The sequence below is a fragment of the Quercus suber genome, unplaced genomic scaffold, assembly GCF_002906115.3.
Source record: "Quercus suber isolate HL8 unplaced genomic scaffold, Cork oak 2.0 scaffold_42, whole genome shotgun sequence".
Classification (NCBI taxonomy): domain Eukaryota; kingdom Viridiplantae; phylum Streptophyta; class Magnoliopsida; order Fagales; family Fagaceae; genus Quercus; species Quercus suber.
Window position 1 is genome coordinate 155773 of NW_027069507.1, and position 17144 is coordinate 172916.

The following is a 17144-nucleotide window of genomic DNA, read 5'->3' on the forward strand; positions in this document are numbered from 1 at the left end:
TGTGTTTGTTTATTGTTGATTGTGTGCTAGTAGGTTTGGATTAGGTTTTTACCTATGATGTCTTTAAATTTTGCACGTCACATATTCATGCATTTTCATTCATACGACTTTTCCTTTCTTTTTCTTTTCCTTATTATCTAGTTGTGATGTGTTGCTCTCTCTCTCTCTCTCTCTCTCTCTCTCTCTCTCTCTCTCTCTCTCGGATAGACTGCACCATGGCACCCAAAGCGCGTAAATCCACTTTGGGTCGAAATCCTCTTGGTTTCAAGTCTTCTTCTTCTGATCTCATTCCCCCTCTTCACGTTCGGTTCCGTGATAAGAAGGTCCGAAAGGACATTTTTATTAAAGGGAGTGTTTATACTTTTTGAGGGATGTAGTGAGGTTTACATGTGCTTTTCTTTTCTTTCTTTACTTTAACCTCATGTACACTGGTCTTGTGACCATTTATTAACATACATTGTACTTATCTTTTCACATATATATATGATGATGATGTATGTTTCTTCACCATCTCTACATGTGTTGTTTCTTTTCTCTCTTTATACACATATTTCTTTATGTATGCAATCTTTATTTCTGTTTCACACATGATGTCTTAATGAGTCTTGTTTAAGTGTTACAGAAAGACAGGTTGTTAAAGTCTATCATGCTATAAACTCTCTTCTTATAAAGTTTTTCAAGAGTTTATATTAGGTTTAGATTTATTTTGTAATGCAACAAGTGGTTATGAGTTTAGTGTTTTAAGACTTCTCTCATGACTCATTTGTTTGTTGTGGTTTTGTCACGGATTGCCAAAGGGGGAGATTGTTAGGGACATATTTATGTAATTGGCTAATCCTTTGACAAAACGCATTTTACTTGTAATTTGGTAAATCTAGGATGGGTTTAGTATTTCAAGGAATAGGTGCTCAAGTTTAGTATTGAATTTATGCAAATCTAACTAAGAAACAAGTGAAGGAAGTGTTGTTCATTAAAGTTCGATAGAAGTCTCGACAGAATACTTTCTATCGAAAATTACTACTAAAGCTCGACACAAGCTGTATCTGTCGAGAATTACGAAATCAGGTTTTTCAGATCTAATTATATGCATATCCTTGAGTATTTATGTAGGGTTTCTTTTTTCACAACACTAGACATATATAAAGATTATTTTAAGAGTTGTCACAAGGATGCAAGGTGATAAAAAGTGATAATACATACATATTGTGACCAAAGACATAACTTGCTCTAGTTCATCATATTCTCTGTAGTAGCTATTGTGTCTTTATGCCAAGGGTTTTGTGACCAAGGAGCTTCCTAATCTTTATTGTTGATGAATTGAACAATTTTGCAACCAACATGTAATACCCAAAAAAAAAAAAGATTTAAAAGGAGGGTTATTTAAGTAAATTTTTGTGGGGCCAATTTTATAATTTCTAATTATAAGGGAGGTTTTTAGAAAATAAGGTTGAAACTCTAACTATTTACAAGCTTATTAAGTCAACGTATATGAGAGATATTTTGAGAGAGAAGATTACCCAAAGGACTGAAGTAGAGAAGGATTGACTACACCTTGAGGTGAGATCTAAGGATTTTAGAAGAAGTGTTAGGGAGAAGTTTCTTTTGGCATGACTTTTAGAGGTAAGTAACCTTATCCTAATTGGTTTTATTTTGCTTATTTTAACTATTGAAAATTGTCTACAGTTGTTACAATTTTATTTCTATTTTATTACTGATTTCAAGTAAAGAATTATCACAAATATATCTGATTACTGAATATATGATGTATTTTATTTAATTGTTTTTGGCTATACTGATTCAAAGTAAAGAATAAAGAATTTTCACAAATATATATGAGCATTGAAAAAAAGATTTATTATATTTAGTTGTTTTTTTTTTTTTTAGCTATATTGATTTAAAGTAAAGAATTATAGAAATATCACAAATAGATTTGAATATTGAATATATGATTATATATATATATATATGTATTTAAATAAGATATATTTTTGTTAGAAACTATGATTTCATATATATGATTATGAACAATTTAACTATAAATTTATTCTGATATCTAGCCAATGGGGATTATTTATTGGTACTCTGATACCCAAGCCAATGGGAGTTATTTGTTGGTGCTCTGATACCCAACCAATAGGGGTTATTCATTGGTATTTTGATACCCAAACCAATGGGGGTTATTCATTGGTACTCTGATACCCAGCTAATAAAGGTTATTCATTGGTACTCTGATGCCCAGTCACGGGGATATAGCGTGACCATAGTCATAAGATTGTTAAGAATATGAATTACGTTTGAATCTTTGAACTATTTTTTGAGTCCTTAAAACTACATATGTGATTTTGGAAATGTTTTAGTATTTGAACTATTTTGAGTCATTAAAACTGCTTATAAATTTTTGGAACCTANCACGAAGAATTGAAATTTCTAAATGAAGATATCATAAATCTCAAAGCTTAACAATTACAATCCAAAGCAAGAATTCACTATCTTGAGTAATTTATTATTTTCCTATTATGAAAAAACAAACACCAAGAATTTGCGTAAAATACACATCAGTAAAGCTTAGCAAAAGAATCTATAACTTTCCAAATTTGAAAAGCCGAATTCAAAAATTGCAACCAAGATTTTTAAGTTCAGATCGAATTTCTTTTAAAGGCAAAGAAATCTGTTTGATTAACAATAAATTTTTTGGTCAAAATTGAGAGTAATGAGAGTGAAATTGAAGTGAACAGTGAGTGAGTGAATGTAATTTAGATTAAAGCGAATGGATCTATAAATCTTGAAGAAGATAAAGATAAAAGAGAATGAGAATGTGAAAGGAATTTTACCTAATCGGAGAACCACTGTGAAGTTTGGCTGATTATAAAATTTAAAAATAAAAAAAGCTGTGAGGTTGAATGGTGGAGATGGATCAGCTACTGAGAGGTCTACTGGAGTGTATTTTGGTCTTGAGAAAATAAAAAGAGGAAAATTCGAGATAAAGAAATAGGGGTTGTATGGAAGAGAGGTTGGGTCAGTTTCGGTTCGGAGCGAAAAGATGGTTATTTCGTGCAAGTATTGGCTACAAAGTTTTTTTTTTAACAAACACAAAAGGAAATGGATTCTATGAAAGATTGCCATCACAAACTTCACAGAGTGATAGGAATTGGTTTGGCAACTGAATTGGCACTTCTTTATATTCAAAGAAATTAAGAGTCTAGGTAAAAAAAAGAGTAATAATAATTTTTAAGCTATATTATACACTATATTTTCTTTAACAGCAATATGAGATAATTAGTGTTAAAAAGTATTGTGGAAATATATGTGACTTGAAAAGTGTTGTAGAAATATATATTGTGGTATTTAAGCATTGGGAATTGTTATTTAAACAATAATACCAAATGAGCTCTTACCTTTTTAAAAAAAAAACAAACACGCACAAAAAAGAGAGAAAGTTGCAAAGCATTGTAGCATAAAGTTATAATTCTCACTAAAAAAGATTAATCGGACTACAAATTTTTAAAATTTAAAAGTTAAATTAATATTTTTATATTCTTAACCCATGTGACGTGGGCCACATCACAAATCAATTAAATATAATTTACTATTCAATTTATACACTTATTTTTTAAGTATAATTTTAAATTACAAAAATTTAAACATTTTGATGATAACATAATAATTCTTGGAAAATTTTAAAAACATGTGATAATGCCGAAAAATCGTCAGTAGGTCACACGGTCCTCATGTGCTCCTGACAAGTACTTGCACAACAGAAAAGCTGAAGACCTTAAAAGGAGTACCGATGTGGTACCGGCCAAATACCCTTCGATGGTCAAGTCAGAGAATTCTCTTGTTCACAACTTTAGAGTACCAGAGTTAAGGTGAATTATGCGTACCTTGGTTTATAAGGGTGTTGAGGTTTTTTTAATAGTAGAGGGTTGACCTCTCTTCCTTGTGCTAGAAGTCTTTTCCTTATAGGAATCCTCATGAGCGTATATTGCGGAATCCTTTTCTTGTAGAAGACTAACACTAAGCGTGGGATATAAAACGTTTCCTTATATACTCATGTGTAGTGACCAAGACAAACCACGTTAGGGTCATCAACTTCGCCTACTCCCTTCAGCTTTATTAGCGTCGGCTACCCATCTTCATTGCCTAAGGTCAACTCATCGGCTATGCAGTGAGCTTCGTGGACTCCCTAACATTGTCACTTACTAATGGATCCCGATGGAGGTTTGCTTACCCTCTTCAGCTTGTTCTCATCAGCTTCCTCTTATGCTTACTGTCTTCAGCTTACTACCTTCAGTGATGGTTCCAACCCACAGCAAGAGAGATAGCACTTCATTGAATAAAACTCTATTGAAGAGTGATAGTACATCAGAATACACAGAATTTTTTACAAGAAGGTCCAAATACTGCTCTCATTACTCGAAGAAAGGTAAATGCATCTCACAGGCTCAACTAAATCCTACTCTCAGGTTCTCTATCTTACAAAAAGAACAAAACAGGACAATGAATAAATATGGAACTGACAAGCCCCCCAACAGCTTAATGAACTAGATATACTAAGCGAACATATCTTAATCCCCAGGCAATGGCAGTGAAGTATTGACTCTTGCTCATCTTCTTATGGAAAACAAACAAAGAGAAATGATTATCCTATTGCAATGTCATCTGATTTTGTGTATCCTACTTAATAAGAAAATTCATGACCTCGAAGTGAGATGAATTTCTTGGCCCAGATGACAATATCCTCTGCACTGGCCTGAGCCTGTGGGGTCTTTAGAAGCATGTCAAGGGCTACAAATTCATAAACTGCATTCTTATAATCAAGAACAGGAGCATCTACATTAACCTTTCGTAGCTCCTCTGAGTAAGCAATGGCCCGATCTCTCATCCAACCATGTTCTGCCACCACTGTCAATGTTGGGGGCATGAGTTTTAAAGGAGGCCCCCAATCTGAGATAAGGCGGTTGGCAACTGGGTGGTCCAGACTAAACTCTTCCTCGATAAGAATAGTTTCCATGCAAACATGCACATAGACTTGACATAGAAGTAGGAGTTTGCCAACTTTAGCTCAGAATGTGTAGGGACACTTCCAATGAAGAATGGGTAAATCAGGACCTGTGCCACAACTTTAACCGGATACAGCAGCTTGCCTGCCTCAACAGCTTTTCGAGCTACATAGTCTGCAATGTTTGCACCATAGCTCACTCCAAGTAGAACACGTCTGTTTCAATGAAATGAAAAAGGTTAGAGATTTGATGAATAACATTGCAAGTTCTTTTGAAAAGGTTGGTAACTTTCTAGATGATTTACAGGGGTCAATTTTTAAAATCTTTTCTATTTGTTTGTGTGTATATTCGCATTAAAAGCTAATTTTTGTGAATGTTACCTTATATGCCATACTCAACGCTACCAACATATCAGGTGTACAGAATATCAAAAAAGGCCTCCTTGTCCAGGAGCAAAACTACCAAATTCACCATACCATTTGTATTTAATGTACATCTTAAGATTATTTTTCCCATAAGCAAAAGCAACACATGGTCAAAGGGGTCCAAAGCTTGCCTGCCTCAACAGCTTTTCGAGCTACATAGTCTGCAATATTTGCACCACAGCTCACTCCAAGTAGAACACATCTGTTTCAATGAAATGAAAAAAGTTAGAGATTTGATGAATACCATTGCAAGTTCTTTTGAAAAGGTTGTTAACTTTCTAGATGGCTTAGAAGGGTCAGTTTTTAAAATCTTGTGTGTGTGTGTGTGTGTGTATTAGCATTAAAAGCTAATTTTTGTGTATGTTACCTTATATGCCATACCTAACCTAACTCTAGCAACATATCAGTGTACAGAATATCAAAAAAGGCTTCCTTGTCCACGAGCAAAACTACCAAATCCACCATACCATTTGTATTTAATGTACATCTTAAGAATATTTTTCCCATAAGCAAAAGAAGCACATGGTCAAAGGGGTCCAAAACCACAAATAAGTGCAGTTTGACCAATAGTTCCATCCAAATTTCCAGCTTTACTTCTAGAAGATACAGCAACACCATGCAGCTCTAGAACATCCAAAACATTTTTTTACAGTTTAAATGTTGGCAGCTTGGTGCACATGCAAAAGACCAATGGTGGAACCAAAATTGTCCTAAATAGCCAACATGCTTGAGGAAGAAAGATTGAGCAAATGGAAGTGAACTGTATTATACCTTTAAACAGGACACAAGGAAGCCTGAAATATACCACCTAACTCTTTTTCTATTCCTTTTTCCTTCTACAAGTTTTGACCCCAAGGGTAGGGGGTACCACCACCAAGTACCAACTTACTAATTTGAAGTTACAAGACATGCGTAAAATAATTTTGATAAATACTCAATCTGTTGACATGGTCTTTTCTGTTAGTAGTTGCCAGAAATTTTCTATTTTGATAAGCTGTATTTGTCTATCTCCTGCCTATTCAGTATCTAGTTAACAGTAATACAATAGCAATCAAGTCTTTGTGCCCATTTAGGAACAGCATATCCAGTTTTTTATTGAAAACTTTATGCTGCAAGCGTGCTAAAGTATACTTGTACCATAAAAATATTTGAAAAAGTGAGAAAAAGCGGGAAAATGTGAAGTTTTAAAAAGTTGTACATAAAAACTAAAAGCTAAAAGCTGAAGCTAATGCCAAACAAGCTCTTAGTCCCACAATCTTAGGGTTAGCTACGGATCATCAACAAACTAATTAGAGCTGGCCACATGTATTCTTTTCCTCCATTCTATTCTATCCGAAGTCCTACTCTCTATTACCTCCTTGATTGACATGTGCTTTTTTACTACTTCTACTAATGTTATTTAGGTCTTTCTCTATCTTTTTTTTCGTTCCCTCAACTGGAATCAACTAAATCTTCCTCACTAGTACATTAATCACTCTCATCTACACATGAACAAACTATCTCAAATGATTCTCCCTTATACAAAATTCAAGTATGTTTTGCAGCTGTATTCTTCAAATTTACTGTTTATGATTAAGACAAGAAAGCAATAACTTCAAAAAAGCCAAAATCATCATATATCTAAAAAGGTCAAGAATATCTCTTCTTCTTTTTTTATGTTTTTAATAGTAAAAGTTGGGTCTTACATTGTGCATTCACTACGTGGTTCAATGTAAGTATTACAAACTGCACAGTAAAACATTACATATGATTTTTAATAAATCCATGCAATGCACAGGTATAGTACTAACATATGATAAAAGGGGTTCAACATCAATGATCTTTGATATGCTTTAAAGTTAATTCAACCTATTTGAAAAAAGAGGGAGATGTCAGGGCATCTTGAATCAAGGGAGTATAAACAAGTTCCAATTTTTAGCATATCATTACTAATGAGACAAAGCTGAAATTCCATAAGAACTATATTTGAAACTTAAGGAGGGAATTACGTGCATTTGAAAAACTGAAGAACCATAGAAAAGACTTGCAAGGACGAGCTCCCTACAGAAAACCATCTATAGAATATCTTGATGAGAACTCTCAATCCTAATAGCCACTTTCACAAGAACCTTGAATTTGGGTGTTAATTATGTTGTGCTTCTACTATGATGGAAAAATACGCATCATAATGCTTAGTTTAAGAAAATAACCTCATCAAACTAATCGTGGGTTACAAACTAAATTCTATAACAACTAAAATGACATCTCAAATATATTAGTGGCCTTGCGAATATTTTTCCCAAAAAAATTAAAAGACCTGTGAGTTTTTCATATACATGATTTGTTCAACTAAATAAGCAATTGTTTATTCTCTTTTTATCTCACAATAATTCATGCAAAAGGCACAAGAAGGTATGACATAACATTATCCTCTGTAAATTGCTTTCAACAAACCATGACGCATCAGTCATGAGTATAACAAAAGGTAGCTATGGTGCTTTCTTACCAAACCTAAGTGCCTGGTTTCCTTCTTAGGACAAGGCCATCCCCAGCCCAAAGTTAAAATAGAAAGCAGCAAAAATGTGTTTATCTAACAAAAAGTTAGAAACCTGGAATAATGGCTCCTAAAAGGGCCCTCAAACTAAGACTCTTTTTCTCCATATTCTGCCTGGGATTACCATTCCCTTTGCAATTGTTTCATGCTTTACCATTTGTAAATTAAACTAACTTGTTAATATATGAAATGTAGAAGGAAACAAACAACCGCCACTCCGGAACTGAACCCCCTAACTTGTTAAAAACCAAACTCATAAAATTAGAAACAAACAAAAGCCTGCACTAGTCTCAAATTGTGCTAACTCCCACTGGTGCATGGTAGCCTAAGCCAGTGACAGACTATCAACCAGCTCACCAAATAGAGTCATAGACCCAAATGAGACATCTCCACCTATTACAATCTTGAGAACAATGTCACAAACACTAAACCTCAGATGCAACATGCATCACCTTTCTCTAAATGATTAGGTATCCTAATTTAATCACTGGCATGACATGTCAATGGTTTTCTTCCTTTAGAAAACCAAAGTAAGCCTTGTTTACAATTTTATAATAGAATCCGCTCATCGATACATTCAAATAAACTCCATTCTAAACTTGCAATATACACAAGAAACACTCAACACCGTTTTAACTCCTAGGCTCTACCACCCCACGATTTCAAATTTAGAACCTATGTTCACCAAACCATTGATCTGCATTGTTGAACCCCATCATTGTAACCTAACTTTACAGTATGTCTAAGTACCATATTATGAAGAGGAAATCAATAATATGAATCAAAATCCCATCTAATTCGATTTTTTAAATCTGGATTGTTGAACCCCATCATTGTAACCTAACTTTACATAATGTCTAAGTACCGTATTATGAAGAGGAAATCAATAATATGAATCAAAATCCCATCTAATTCGATTTTCGATTTTTAAAATGAAGAGGAAATCAATAATATGAATCAAAATCCCATCTAATTCGATTTTTAAAACAATGCGCAAGAACTAAATAAAATTGCACAATGAGATCAAAAGTGTAACCTTGATGGATCTCCGTGCGCCGCCAACCACGGCTCCACCATCGAAGCCCCGAATGTGTCCACGATATGCGACTTCTTAAACTCGTTGTTGCCGCCACCACCGCCACCTCCGCCGCCTCTCGCGTTCCCCATCGACTTACTACACTCGGCCAAATTCGCCTGCTTCCCCAACCAATTCAACATCTTCAAACCGTCCTCAAAAGCCGCCGGATACCGATTCTCCGGCGCGAGCCTGTATCCAACCGCCACGACGATGACGTCGCATTGCTTCGCGATCCTCCGGCAGAACAAATCGTTCGCGGCCGAATCGTTACTCCCGCTGACCCACCCTCCGCCGTGAAATTGCAACATAACCGGAAGTTTCCGGCAATTATCCGGCGACGGAGAGTAGCCTCTGTAAGCACCTCCTCCAGCGGCGGCGGCGGAGGTCGACATCAAATTCAAACCTTCCATGTCATTGGAGGAACCGTAGCTATTCCTTCTAGGCTCTTCGCTAGGGCTCAAAGTAACGTTCGGAGGACCATAGCTATTACGGCGAAAAGTGCGATTGGATCCGACTCCTTGATCCGGATCGGCTCTTTTCGTATGATTGGATCGGAATTTAGGTCTAGGAGGATAATTATGGTTGTTACTTCTCGAATCGGGTTCGGGCGGGTTGAGAGCCGAGTCCGGAAGGAAGATCCGAATAGTTAAAGAAGTGAAAGGATCGATATGGATATCTTTCGTGGCGACACCGTCTGTAAAAGAAGGGTTGGCGGCGGCGACGGTTTCTTCGGGTCGGGATGTGACGCCGAACGGGTTGGATTCGTCGGGCGGGGATTGGATCCGATTCTGCAACCGGTGCTTCAAGAGGAACTTGAAGAACACGCTGTATAGTTTCACAGCTACGCTTGGCATTTTCTGTTCACAACCAAAAAAAAAAAAAACCACGCGGTCTCTCGCCCTGCGATTTTTTCTTGAAAAAGTGCCGGTGCGTGTGGGTTTTTTGGTGAATTACGGTAAATTCATTGCCGAATTAGGATTGGAAGATGTTTAATTTCGGTAGTTTGTGTTTGAAATCGCATGGGATTAGAGTTTTTTGTAAATGGGAAGATTGGTTTTTTGCTTGAATCTGGTTGCTTCAATGGCGAAGTGAAGTTGGAGAGAGAGGGAGGGGGAGGCTTAGGTGCGTGATGGGCATACATGCAACTTTACGCTGTTTGTGATTTGTTTTAGTTGTTTTGGCTTTTTCGTGTGTGTGTGTGTGTGTTTTTTTTCGTTTTTTTAGAGCAGTAGATAGTTTATAGCCGTCATGCAACATATAATCAAAATAATTAAAATAATATATTGAATTTTATTTTTAAATTACTTGATACTTTTAGAAATAGAATTCCAGCTGAACTTGAATTTTAAGAAATAATTACTTGATACTTCTAGAAATAGAATTCCAGCTGAACTTGAATTTTAAATTTCTTAAAACTCAACAAATAAAGTTTAACGGTTAGGTATAATAAATTATTGTTAGTTGAATTCTATTCTATATTTAAAGTTTCAATTAAAATATGAGTCCAGTCATACATTAATCATCCATTTTAGGAAAAATTTTATGAAAAATTAAAAAAGCGGTAAAATAGTTAAATCATTTTTTTATTATATAAAAATAGTTTACTAATATATGTCCCTAGGAACCCCAAAATGGTATTTTATACCATCAACCAACCAAAATTAACCATTACCCAGAGTGGTGGTTGTAAAATATTTTACAACTCTGCTAAGATGGTACTGTAGCAAAATAGTATTTTAAAAAAATATATTTTATTGGGTTTTGGGTTTTATTTGGATATTGAGTTATATTATTTTATTGTGTAGATATATTATTTTAATGTGTTAAATGGTAAAATAAAAGTTAGGATATTGAGTGTATTGTAACATAGTATGGTATAATAGATAAAGTAACTTTTAAGATGGTAAAATATAATATTTTTAAAAAATCGGATGCTAATGCTCTAAGGACATACGCTGGTAAAACTCTTAAAATATTGCCACATATTTTCTTCAAATGGTAGAATAATAAATGCCTATTAGTTATTTCCATATTCAAATATAATAAATGTCTACTAATTATTACTATAATTATCAAATTTCATATTTTAACAAAATAAATATGAGAAAACAAATCATATTTTGTTAAACTTTTTGAAGGATTTTTTTGGTTACTAATTAATAATATACATAAATCAAAATTTATTTATGTGCCGCTTTAATGAAAAATTCTTAAGATTGAAAGGTGCTTTTATTAGGAATTTAAAAAAAAAAAAGTTTATTTACCTATGTAAAATTTTTTAAGACCTTGCATTTTTTATGCATAAGTATAACTACAATTCAACTAACTTTCAAAAAATCACTTATAATTTTTTAATTCAATTGGCATTTCATAGTATTTCTAATAGCAATGTTTATATTCAAATTCTTCCTCTCTATTGTATATATCAAAGTATTGAAAAAAAAAAAAAAAAAAGTACAACAAAACTGAAAGCCACATTCCTTTCCTTTCAAAAAAAGCCACATTTGTGCATTTTTTGTTTTAACTTATTTTCTTAAAAGAGAGAAAAAGTATTTTTAAGTGAATAAGCTATTTTTGTATTCAAATAAAATTGCTTATTTATTTAAGTCTTGTTGTACGTGTATCACCTTTTGTAAAAAACTGGCCAAAAACACATACCAATTCCTCGAATGAAGAATATCATCAGACTAAAAATAGATTATACGATTCCCAATTGACAATTCTTTGAATCAAACATATTATTAAAATTAGTTACATAATTCACCACTAATCTTATTTTATGACTTTCCAAACCAAACCCATGGATTTTTTTTTAATTTTCGGCTTCGATTTTTGTTATCTTTTGGGCTAATGTGATGTGTCAGAGGAGCTTATCTTTGCCAGGTGTGAATTTGTGGTGGCTGGTAGAGAGGCGTAATCATGTGTGGTGAATATTCGTGCAACCACGCAATCCTTTGCTGATGTAGCTATGCTTTTGTGATAAGACGGTCCTCGTGAATTTGGATGAAAAGACTTCGCACTAAAATCTTGTCGGTGATAAATGATCCGTGTAACGCTAGAACCCTCCACAAGTTATCAATCAATTTTTGCTACAATTTATCGTCTGACGCCTTTTGAGCGATAAAAAAAAAAGTGACGGATTCTTGTGGGTTCATACGTATCTTTATTATTCACACCTTGTCATATGATAATTTGTGGTAAAAATTATGATTATTTATAGTTTTATCATTTTTTAAATGATCATATTTGAATTATATAATGCTAGAGACATGGTTTCACATGGTTTCATCATATGCACTTTCACATGATTTCATCACATGTACTTGAAGATGTTGAAATCTAATTAATAATTGACACATAAGCAGAATGTGAATTGGGATGTGAGAGCATTTACATCAATTGATACAAAAATTTTGTAAATTTGCACATCTAAAATCAACTTTTTCTATTTTACAAACTTATTTTTACAAAACATTCACATCACTTTATCTATTCTACACATTTATTTAATAAAACATTATTTTTTCCCACTGTCATCTCTCAACACACACAGCCACCATCATCCAACCATCCAACCACCATGATCAAGCCACACAACAACCTAGCCACCATCCCATTCAACCAAGCTACCATTAATGAAATTCACATACCCATTCAACCGAGCCACCATCATCACCATCATCAAGCCACCACCATCAACCTACCCAAATCCAAAGATCCAAAAACCCATTTATCATAAAGAGTGAAGGACGGCGGTAAAGGTCAGAGAGAGTGAAGGACGACGATGACCTGAGCAACAACGAGTGACGGCCTGAGCAACAAGATTGAACCCACTAATCAAACAATGAGATTGATGCCTTGAGCAACAAGATCGAGCGACACCAACTTGAGCACTGAGCACTGATCGATGCCTCCAGCCTGAAGCTTGAGTTAGAGATCGACGCCTCTAGCGATTTATGAGATGAGAGGAAGAAAGGTGAGAGTAAGGTACAGAGAGGAGAGAGAAAAAGAGAGTCGATCTGTGAGAGAAATAGAGAGGAGAGAGAAAAAATTATTAAAATATTAAATGCACATGCTACAGTAACTGTGCATATATGCACAGTCACTATGGCAATTGTGCATTTATGCACAATTTTACACCCACTGATGTGGATGTTTTTTTACTCAAAATGTGTAAAATCAATTACTTTTTCTATTTTGCACAACTTTGCACATACTGGTGGGGATGTTCTGACTCATGTGAGAACTGGTGTGTCTTGCAATACTCAATTATATTATTATATATAATTATCGGGAAAAGTGATTAATGCCCTAAGAATATTTTTTAGTGTGACAAAGTTTAGTTACAAAATTGGTTGTAGTCTAAGGCTATAACCATACTTAATAAAATAGACATTACTACATATTTTGAAAATCTAATTGTTGAATTGCATGTTCTTTACGCTTTAATACACATATAAAATTTTATGTCAATCAGATATTATTTACTATGTGATCTTAAACTTATATTTTATGCATAATTTAAAATTACAAAAATTTGTAATTTAAATAATTTATTGGTAATATAACTACTTATCTTTAATTTTATAGAAATTTTGCAAGTATGAATAATATAAGAAGAAAATGATATATGTGCATCTTTGTTTTTGTTTGTGTGACAGTTCTGCTTTGGAAAATGATATGAATGAAACCCAATTATGCTGCACATCGATTCGTGCCCCATTATATTAGTCCTAAGATTCCTTTGTTTTTAACCACCATCTTCTTTCTTTTTTTGTCTTTTTGCTAGATTTTTTGGATGTGCTTATCATGAATTCCTGAATAATGAGTAGGAGTTCAAGAAAAAAAAAAAGGTTTTTTAGAATATGTACTATTGTACTGTATTAAACTTTGAGTTAATGAAAACTTGGACCAGTTATTTGATAAATATCAATAAATTGCATTGTTTAAATCAATGTGACTCAATCTAATTCTGCCTGCCTAGATTTGTCAATAATGTGACTCGATCAGTTTTGTCAGCTCTCTCGACACAAATAGTCACACAAAGTTCCTCTTTTCTCTTCATTCAACACGCAAAGTTTAGATATCAAAGTTGAGTTCTCATGTCGTTGGTTTTAACTTTCAAAAAATTGTCAACTTTATTGACATTGTTTAATCTCTATGACTAACTCTGTGTTTGGAAAGGTGTGAGGAGAAAGAAAGAGAACGAAAAATGAGAGGAAAGATAGTAATTCCTCTGTTTGGTTACACCGTGGAAGAAAAGAAAATGGTATAAACTATTTATCCTTGGGCCCATAGTTTTGCAATCCGCTTTGAAAATCGGATTTGAAGAGACAACGGTTTAAAGAAAGATATGGATCCACATAAATAATATATTATGACCTGAAATTACTTATCTATCCATCACTTTTATTTTTCTTTCACATTTATATGGGCACAGAAGTAAAAAAAAGAATATACAATTTTATATTCACTTCCTCTCTCATTGCAAACCAAAACAAAGGAAAAAGAATCCCATTAAAGACAAAAACAAAAGAAAGAGAAATGTATTATTCTCTTTTCTTTTTCTCTTCCTCCTCTATTTCCAAACATACATTATTTTTATTTATTTATTTTTTTTTTACCTTTTCATTTTCTTCCCATTATATCTCAGATTGGTCGAGGGGTCCACTCCACTCAGCATACAGCAGCATACTTCGCTGGCAAAAATAATATTGAATTGATTTACGGTTTTTTAGAATTTTGTTTCAATTTTGTTAACCTTCTTCAATTTCTTTAACTACGCTATTTGTGGCGATTTTGGCTGTGTAGCCCTCTTCTGTGAAACTTTTAACCAAAAACCCCCTTATTGTAAAATATTTATTCATGTAACCCTTTTTTTACATCTCGATTCAAAATTCTATTCCCACTAACAAATTTTTAAAATTTTCAGTATATTTCTGCTTCAATTCTTCCTTTAACTTTTGCCTCAACATCTTTAATTTTCTTTCAATTGTACACTTCTGCTATTTGCTTTTTAGACTTTTGACCCTTATGGTAAGAATATTTCCAGCAAATTAATCAAAATTTTGAACTATTTGAAAAATGAACAGTGACTTTTACCTTTTAGTTACTCACTTTTTTAAATACATTTTCCAACAGATTCTCTATTACATTCTCTATCTCATTTAAATATTATTTATTTATTCATTATTTATTCATTTTTTAATAACTACACATCTTTCAACATTTTTTTATTCAATACCTGATTATTATAATAGAAAATAACATTTGAAGAATAAACAGATTCTCTATCTTATTTAAATATTATTTCTTTATTCATTATTTATTCTTTTTTAACAACTACACATCTTCTAACATTTTTTTATTTAATACCTAATTATTATGATTAAAAAAACATTTGAAGAATGAACAGTAGCCCATCAGATTTGATGAGCTATTGTTCATGAGCTAAAAAAAAATCAGGATTTAGAGAATCTATTGGAGACTCTTTTTTTGTCTCATTCTCTATTATAAAGAATATTTTACTTTTAGCTACACCATTGAAGATGCTCTAAGTGTCCCCCACTCGAAAGACATACCTACATTAGAACTTTTAGGAGGGACTTTTTAATGACCTTTCTAGCCTTAATGTCCCCATAATTTCTTCTTCTTTTTTTTTTTCTTGTAATATATAGTTTTATAAATATTAAAGTTCGATCCCTAAAAATTATATTTGGCCCAAAAATTCAATTGGCCTAAGAGTCCAAAAGAGGAAAAAAAAAAATGAAAACATCTCTAAAAATGAAAACATCTCTTTTATTTATTTATTTTTTAATAAATAGTTTTTGAGTTTTATGCAACTACAAAAATTATGTTCCTGATCAATAGAAAATTAAGGACAAGCCAAAAGCTTTCAAGTAAGGTTACTCTTTATTTTAAGTAGATATCTGCTCTTCGATATGTGCATTTGTATTTTTTAATCAATATATTTCAAATAAATTTATTCTAAAAAATATTTCATAATAAATTATTTTACTTCAAAATTTTCATAGAGATGGTATTAGACTTGGAAACATAGTCCCTTTTTTTTTTTTTTTTTGAGCCAACAACCTACCAATTTGTTCAGAGTAATTATACTTTTCTATTTATGGAACTTTTAGTTATGAATATTATATCAAAATTAGGTTCATAACAAAATGGAAGATGATTTTCTTAAAACACTCAAATGACATGCAGATTAAATCTAGAAATCAATAACCTCTTTCAGATTGGAAATAAGAATGTCTACCAACTACCTCTCCTGTTCACTATGATTTTTTTTTAAATATCTTTTAATCACAAGAAATTGCCCTTCAGGCAGGGCTTCCGGCTTCGGCCCCTTGTACTAAGAAGATAAACTACAAATACCATGTACTAACAGCAATTCTCAACAGATTTGGGTGGGTTGTGGTCATAAAGAATAAAACATTCTTACTTGAACTAGATTCTAGATTTTTTTTTTTTTTTTTTTTTTGAGACAAGCAAATTTTTTCTCTTTCTTTTTCTTTGTTGAGAACTCTTTTGAAAGGGTAGTGGGACAGACTAGTATAAAATTTCTTGAAAAATATAAATCTATTCCAAAGGTGAGCAGAATCTAGAAAATAAGACAAAATGGACACTCCGAAAGGTGGTCTTCATATGGAATTTACTTCGTGTTCATATTTTCTTATGAAACCAGCAAGATTCAGTAAGGGTACTTGCTAAGAAAGATAGTGAGGGCCTTATCTCTGATGATCTGTCAACTCACTTCATTTTCCTCTGATATTGCGGAATCTATCTGCATATTTGTCGCAAAGTCACAAATGATTTTGATATTATCAGAACTGCTAAACCTGCCATCAACCATGTGAGAACAGTTATGACTTGGAGAAAAATATCTGGGGTGTAGCTGGACTTTTCTTGGTTTAGTGAGCTCGTTTGGTGCACTATACAGAGCTGGGGCACATGAGGCTGTGCTCAAGGTAAAAGGCTTATTCCTATCATGGCATGTCAAATTTCTAGTTGAAAATTATGGTTCTTGTAGTGAAGGAGCTGAGATTGTATGTTTATAGGATCTTGTCTTGCACTTCCCATATATTTAGTGGCTT

General features: G+C 33.2%; 1 protein-coding gene across 1 annotated transcript; it reads right to left on the reverse strand.

Annotated features, from left to right (window-relative positions):
* Positions 1-4392: 4392 nt before the first annotated feature.
* On the reverse strand, positions 4393-10253 carry LOC112025949 (probable carboxylesterase 11). The gene is given in 4 exon segments (XM_024058628.2): positions 4393-4995; positions 4998-5148; positions 5561-5627; positions 8995-10253. Coding segments are annotated over 4 exon segments (1431 nt in total). The 5' UTR covers positions 9891-10253; the 3' UTR covers positions 4393-4678.
* Between the last annotated feature and the right edge of the window lie 6891 nt (positions 10254-17144).